The sequence below is a fragment of the Gordionus sp. m RMFG-2023 genome, chromosome 1, assembly GCF_954871325.1.
Source record: "Gordionus sp. m RMFG-2023 chromosome 1, tfGorSpeb1-WG-v2, whole genome shotgun sequence".
Taxonomy (NCBI): domain Eukaryota; kingdom Metazoa; phylum Nematomorpha; class Gordioida; order Chordodea; family Parachordodidae; genus Gordionus; species Gordionus sp. m RMFG-2023.
This window is the reverse complement of record NC_088775.1, coordinates 77,830,942-77,837,872: the sequence shown is the minus strand read 5'-3', so window position 1 is coordinate 77,837,872 and position 6,931 is coordinate 77,830,942. Positions and strand designations below refer to the sequence as shown.

General features: G+C 25.5%; 2 protein-coding genes across 2 annotated transcripts; one reads left to right on the top strand and one right to left on the bottom strand.

Annotated features, from left to right (window-relative positions):
- Positions 1 to 456: 456 nt before the first annotated feature.
- LOC135931699 (piggyBac transposable element-derived protein 2-like) lies at positions 457 to 2,566 on the bottom strand. The gene is made up of 3 exons (XM_065468970.1): positions 2,459 to 2,566; positions 2,191 to 2,288; positions 457 to 2,150 (listed from the first exon to the last, which is right to left on the bottom strand). The coding sequence occupies exons 2-3, from the start codon at positions 2,282 to 2,284 to the stop codon at positions 520 to 522; spliced, it is 1,725 nt and encodes a 574-aa protein (XP_065325042.1). The 5' UTR covers positions 2,285 to 2,288; positions 2,459 to 2,566; the 3' UTR covers positions 457 to 519.
- A 1,162-nt stretch (positions 2,567 to 3,728) lies between these two features.
- On the top strand, positions 3,729 to 4,437 carry LOC135931270 (large ribosomal subunit protein eL27-like). The gene is made up of 4 exons (XM_065468266.1): positions 3,729 to 3,889; positions 3,930 to 4,099; positions 4,142 to 4,252; positions 4,292 to 4,437. Exons 1-4 carry the CDS (start codon positions 3,809 to 3,811, stop codon positions 4,338 to 4,340), a joined length of 411 nt encoding a protein of 136 aa, XP_065324338.1. The 5' UTR covers positions 3,729 to 3,808; the 3' UTR covers positions 4,341 to 4,437.
- Positions 4,438 to 6,931: the final 2,494 nt, after the last annotated feature.

The window sequence follows — 6,931 nt, the reverse complement described above, 5'->3', positions numbered from 1 at the left end:
ATAACAGTCAATATAGGTATAAATTATATTTATTATTTTAATTCATATGAAATTGTCAGAACATTCAATATATACGTTAGGGATGCAGTCGGAATTATTTGAATTGAAAAGTTGCCATTCATAAATTTCTTAATTTAGCATTTATTAATTAAATCTAAAATTGTCATTCATACAGAAAACATGTAAAATAATATAAATAATATAATGGTCCAACCATTTTTTAAATGCCAATACGAACTTGTGGACCCTACCTTAAAAATATTTTCAAGGGTGAAGTAGTGTCTCCCTCTATTGCACGCTATATCAATTAAAGCGAAATATTTATAATACTCATTATTTTTTTACTCTCTATATATATCTAAAGAAGGAAACGATATTTTTTCCCGAATTTTTTAAATATTTCTAAGTTTTTTGCAGTATGTTAACTAGAATACACAACGCACATATAAGGGTAAAATATTTTTATTTTAATAATGTAAATTATATAATGTATAAAAATGATATACAAATGCAAAAAAATCAGTTTTTATGAAATATAGTAAAACAATTATTTGCTGGAGTAAAACATAATGATACCCCGCATTTGTCGCAAGCTACTTTTGTAATCCCCTTACATCCTGGTAATTTGCACCTGACCTTTTTGTCATTATACTTAGGCCAATGTGCAAATTGGTCTTTCCGAATTTCCGAATTTGGTAAACATTGTGCTGTACCTTTTTTACACTTTTTTATATATTCCGATTGCACCGATATTCGTTTATTACCCGTTACTGAATTAATGCTTTTATTTCCTTTGCACAATACTTCTGCAACTGATATTTTAAAAGTTAGGAGCGACTCCTGCTCTTTCCTGGGAATTTGTAACAGGTTACAATCTCTCCGGTACAATAGCCATGAATTAACAAGCATCATGTCAAATATATGAAAGGCTACTCGGTGATACCATTTTCGGGACCTGATATGAATTCTATATAATGCTAGTAGGGAATCTATAAGATCCACTCCACCCATGTTTTTATTATAATTTTTAACAATGGCTGGACATTTTACGTTAATGCTTTCCTTTTTTTTTCTATCGAATCGTTTCACGTCAGATATCGGGTGGGCCCCTATAAAGCTGCTCATTAGATAAACTGAACGATTGTCAAACCATTTGATTACAGATAATTCTACTCCATTGATCACCGTTTTTTTTTCAACAAAACTTCCTCTTCCTTTTTTTTTGATCTCTTGATCTGTCGGCAAAACACAATTTTTGAGGCGATTTGCCCTAACCGTTGATACACATTGTATTCCCCTTTGCGCTAATATAACCAGTAAGTTTATGCTAGAGAACCAATTGTCAAAGTATAACTTATAATTTTGATTCAATGGAACTGCGACAACCATGCGCAGAACTGAATTCCCACAAGCTCCTATATCTGGCATACCTTCGGCTTGGAGAATCTTCCCCATATACATTTCATAATTATAAACAATACCATCATTTCCACATAATAAAAAGAATTTAAAACCCCACTTTTTAGGCTTTTGGGGGTTGTATTGTTTCATCTTACTTTGTCCCTTGAAAGGAACAACTTGCTCATCGACGCATAGATTTTCTCCTAGTGTAATATCTTTTAAAATATTTGTTGTGATCGTCAGCATAGGTCGTATTTTATGAAGAGCATCATACCCATCAGTCCCAAAAGGACATGCTTTCGTGTTGTCATTTATGTGAAAACATGATTTTATGAACTCCCACCTTTTTACTGACATAATGTTAGCTACATTAGCGATTCTAGTATTAGCCGTCCAATATAAACGAGCTCTTGGTAGATTTATAATGCTCATATAGAACAAAATACCTATGAATTGTTCTAATTCATCTAACAATAAATTAAGGGGTCTGCTTATATCTTTTTGAATAGAATATAGATTTGATTGTTGAACTATTGTAGGAAGTATATTTCCCAGTAAAAATTTGAAGTAGTATATCGGATTTTTAACTTTATTGGCGAAGGGTAAACTGCCTTTCCAATCTGGGGCTACTCGTGGGACATTAGTTAAAGAGGATTTCCATATATTTCGTCGTCCTGACAATTCATCATCAGGATGGCTTGAGTCAGAGTCATTGCTTTCAATATCCGAATAATCTGATTCAATTGCCCCTAAAAATATTTATTATAGCATAAGAAATACTAAATTTACCAGTATCACATGGTAAATATTCTTCATCAGACGAATCACTCAATTGAGAATCCTCACTATCTACCGGTATTCTATAATTTATATCACTAGTCATTGAGCTATAAATTTATTTGATAATATTTTCAATAAATATTTTATTATAAAAAAAATCGTCTAAATGGGCAATGTTAACCTCAGTTAACATACCATATTATCAGAAATAAAAAATGTATTGTTATGTTAAAATTTATAAAAATATAATAATTATATAAAATGATATTATTTTTACTAGATTTAAAAATATTTATAGAATTCCACTAGAATTTAAATGATTTATAACGAATCAAAATACGATAAATAAATTTAAATTTTCAAGGTAGCCATTTTATAAAAAGCGAAAAATAAATGTATAATATTTGATAGAAAAATAATGTTATGTTCATGATTGACGTCTTTATTATAAAATATATATGTTACTTAGAATATACAATGCGCGTTAGATCGTAAAATCAATTATAACAATATTTATAGCAAAATATTTAAGACGTTGCCTCAGGTTTACAAGGTGCAATAGAGGAATTTAGATCAATGATATAAAAATATGGAAATAATGTAGATTTTTAAAACCTGCCCCTATCAATATTATAATCAAAATAACATTATGTAAGTCTAAAGATTTTGCACATAGCTGGCAGAAATGATTGGACATCTATTTGCCAAATATCGATGCTTACATATTATGAGTTTAGTTAAAATCTTAATTGGGCCGTTTTGCAAATTTTTACAGTGGTAAAAGACATAATGCGCTTCTTCCAAAAAATTTGAATTAATTTTCTTATATTTTAGCATATTATATTTTTTTATCAAGAAATAACTATAAAATAATATATATTATATTCATTGATACAAATAATAATCCTGATAATTTTACCTTTGAATTTTCTAGATTAGCTCAAAAGATGACGTCATTTTGAAATTCGAAACTAAGGAACATTATATCGCGCTAATTCAGTTTAAATTTTCCTGAGGAATGAGTAAAATTATTAATTTAAAATTATACTATAATTCATGGGCATACTTGTTATTTTTACTACAACTTACATAAGAATAAATAAACTAGAGTATACTATTATCATGTCTAAGATAAACTTTAACATGAGAAAAATAGAAAAAAATATTGTGAATTTTTTTATAACTGTTCAATCCATAGGAACATATTATACGGCTCTAAAACAAATTGATTAATTAAAATAAAATATAGTTATATTATTGTGAATGTTTTATTTTTTATATAAAAAATACAAAGCAAAAATAAATAAACTTTATTATTTGGGAATGGCTATATAATATATAAATACACAAATTAATTGATTATATATTCCCCTACTATTTTTTAATTTTATGAAGGAATTAATAGTGTATATCTAAATTTATGAACAATGGTTATTACAAATATCTCGATTCTTATTAATATATAAATATTGTTAAAATGTTTTTATTATTTAGTAATTTATAATATTTTTGTATGTAATATATAATTAAAAAATTAAAATTTTTAAAAATAAAATTATAAATCACATCTGTTTCCGATAAATCTCTAGCGTGAAAATCGTCAATATATCAAAATAAAATATTAGAAATGGGGAAGATTATGAAACCTGGTAAGGTAGTTCTACTGTTGGGTGGTCGTTATGCGGGTAAGAAAGCTATAGTTGTTAAAGTATAGATAGATATTTTATTGTGAATAAATATATTATTAGAATTTTGATGAACCAACTCAAGACAAACCTCATCCCCATGCTCTTGTGCTTGGTATTGAAAAATATCCTAAAAAAATCACTAGAAGAATGGGAAAGAAAAGGATAATTAGAAGGAATAAGATTAAACCATTTATAAAAATTATAAATTATAATCATTTGTTACCAACGAGGTTTAAATAGTAATATCATTATTATAATGTAAATTTATTAAGATATTCTGTTGATTTGCCTATTAGCAAAAATTTAGTTAATAAAAGTTCCTTAAATGATCCAGCCATGAAAAAGAAAGCTCTCAGTGATAGCAAAAAAAAATTGGAAGAGAGGTTAAATAATAATTTAATTGTTAAACTTTTTTTTCATAGATACAAAACTGGCAAAAATAAATGGTTCTTCACCAAATTAAGATTTTAAAGATAACTTGAAAGAAATTATTTATATTTCATTTTATCTATATAGAATATGGATATTACTGATCATTGTTTATTAATAAATATTATTTTACTATTAATTTTTGTTTATTATTATAGTATTTAAAACAACTACTTTTTTTGAAAATTTTTGTTTAAAAACTAATTATCAACAAATATATCCTCAATGATGAAGTTGGTAACCATACTTTTTTATATAAGCAACAAGTAATTCTACATTTAAAAAATTAAAATTTTCTTTCCTCTTTACTAATTATGTCATTGACAAACAAGGTATGTAATTTTAAAAGATATATAATCATATTTAGATAATTTATTCTTGTATAAGATAAATCATAGTGTTCTTAAATGACTGAATTATACTCAATTTTTAAAAAGGTTTTACTCATTTTTTTAGTCAAAAAAAGATTTTCTAAATCTCCAGATTTCACCAATAAATGTCCAAATCTTTGTGCCATTATCAGCAAAATTTTAAGGTTTGTAACTGGATAAAATTAAGGTAACCATTTTAAAAGTCAACAAATATTAACCCTTAATTCACACTCATTTATTTCACATAAGTCATGTGCTACAAACTTGATAGAAATAACATGATGACATAATTCTCATTTATTATAAGATATATGTAAATAAAAATGATGTCATATACTTATGTATAATAATAATTAAGAAGTGGATTTATCAATATTGTTTTTTTTCAAATCTGTTAAATTTTCTGAATTTTTTCTTGATAAATTTGAGTTATAAAAGAAAATTTAAATTTTAAAGTGAATGACAAAATCTGTGCCCAAAACATCAAGAAATTATATTAACAAACTAATATAAATAAATAAGCTATTTTATAAACATAAAAACTTGATTCCATGGTTAAAAATCAGATAAATTTTATCTGAGAAAATGATATTACAAGTATATCCTTATGAGTAAATTTTGGTGCCCATTATAGATGCTTTACATCAAAACGGAAATGCCTAAATTATCACTATGGTTCCCAATATTTTTTTATTTATATAATATATATAGATTATTTTTTAAAACAAAAATCAGTTATCTTGTTTCCTCAAATATTAATTTTTTAAAATTGAGTAAATGTTATTTAAAAAAATGAGCAGGACATAATGGTTGAGAAATAAAATAATCAATTCATAATTCATTTTGATATGAATTTATTAGTGTGTTTAGGACATCAAATCATACACTTCTATTTTAAGGAACATTTTTAACACCAAATATTTCTTCAGTAATGTGTCCTTTACCTGATATATCATTCTCTAAATACCTTTAATTAAATTTTGTAGATGGAGGCTCAAATTTTTAACTATTGTTGCTCTAGTTTTTGTATAAATATCCTCTAAATAATTGTTTGCATTTAAATATTTATTTTAGCAGTCTATAATCCATTCATTGAATTTAGAATTATTTTACATTGTCTCAATTTTTTTCATCTTTGGAAATCTTGGTAGGAATGATGTAAACTCATAATTAGTTTCAGCTTCCATTTTAAATATAATCTATTTCTTTTTATCTGACATAAGCATCTTTGTCTTGACAAAAACAACTGGTTGCCTAAGAACTCTAAATTTAATAATTAAAATTTTTACATAAAATATTCAATACAAAAGATAACAATATTTACTAAAAATTCACAATTTTTAAAGTAAGTATGTTATTAGTTCTGGGTTAGTCCAGACCTCAATCTTTTAGGCAATCCACATTTCTGAAATCTGTACATAGGAATCTAACATAAATATTTGGTTGGTGTGATCACTTTCATTAGTACAGATGCTAATAGGTAAAGATATAAATTTGTTTTTACTTTAGTAAGTGAATTTAAAATGTATTTATTACTAGCTTTTATTAATATATTTTTTGGTCATAAATATCCTAAGAATAAAATTAATCATGACTTTAAATTCTTATATCTTTTATAGCCTTAGTCTTGTAAGCTGAGTTGGTGGTAACCTGATCAATTAAATATTAGTGTAAAATTATTTCTATTTTTATCTAATTGAAACATATTCTGAATTTAAAAAATGTGAAAAGTTTTAAAAAATTTAGTGGAAAATAATTCCTATCCATTTCTATATTTTGTAATAAACATTAAATTATCTATGTTATAGGTGAATATTGATATTTTAATCTTATAAACTTTTATTTTAAATTCTGGTTACAATAAGCCACAGGATAAAAAAATTAATACATAATTTTTAATATTGCAGCATAATTTTTAATATTGCAGCTTTAGCCTTTCTTTAACGACTTTTTGGCTCCTGAATCAGAGATCTGCAAAGCCTCCCATTAAGATTTTTAGCACAAGTAGCCTGACCAATTATTTAAATTTTTTAGGTGAATTTTCTTGTTAGCACTTTAATGTATATATAATAATGTCAATTAAGGTTCTTATATTCTATGTCCATGTCTATCGCTTGCCATCTTTAAAGCGTATTCCAAACACCAGTGTTTTTTTTAGAAATTCCCTAAATATTTAATAAAAATGAAAGTCATAGAAATTTCTATTTTGCTTAATTGCTTTTTGATGTTATATAATTCGTGATTTTTAAATTTAGTTTTATT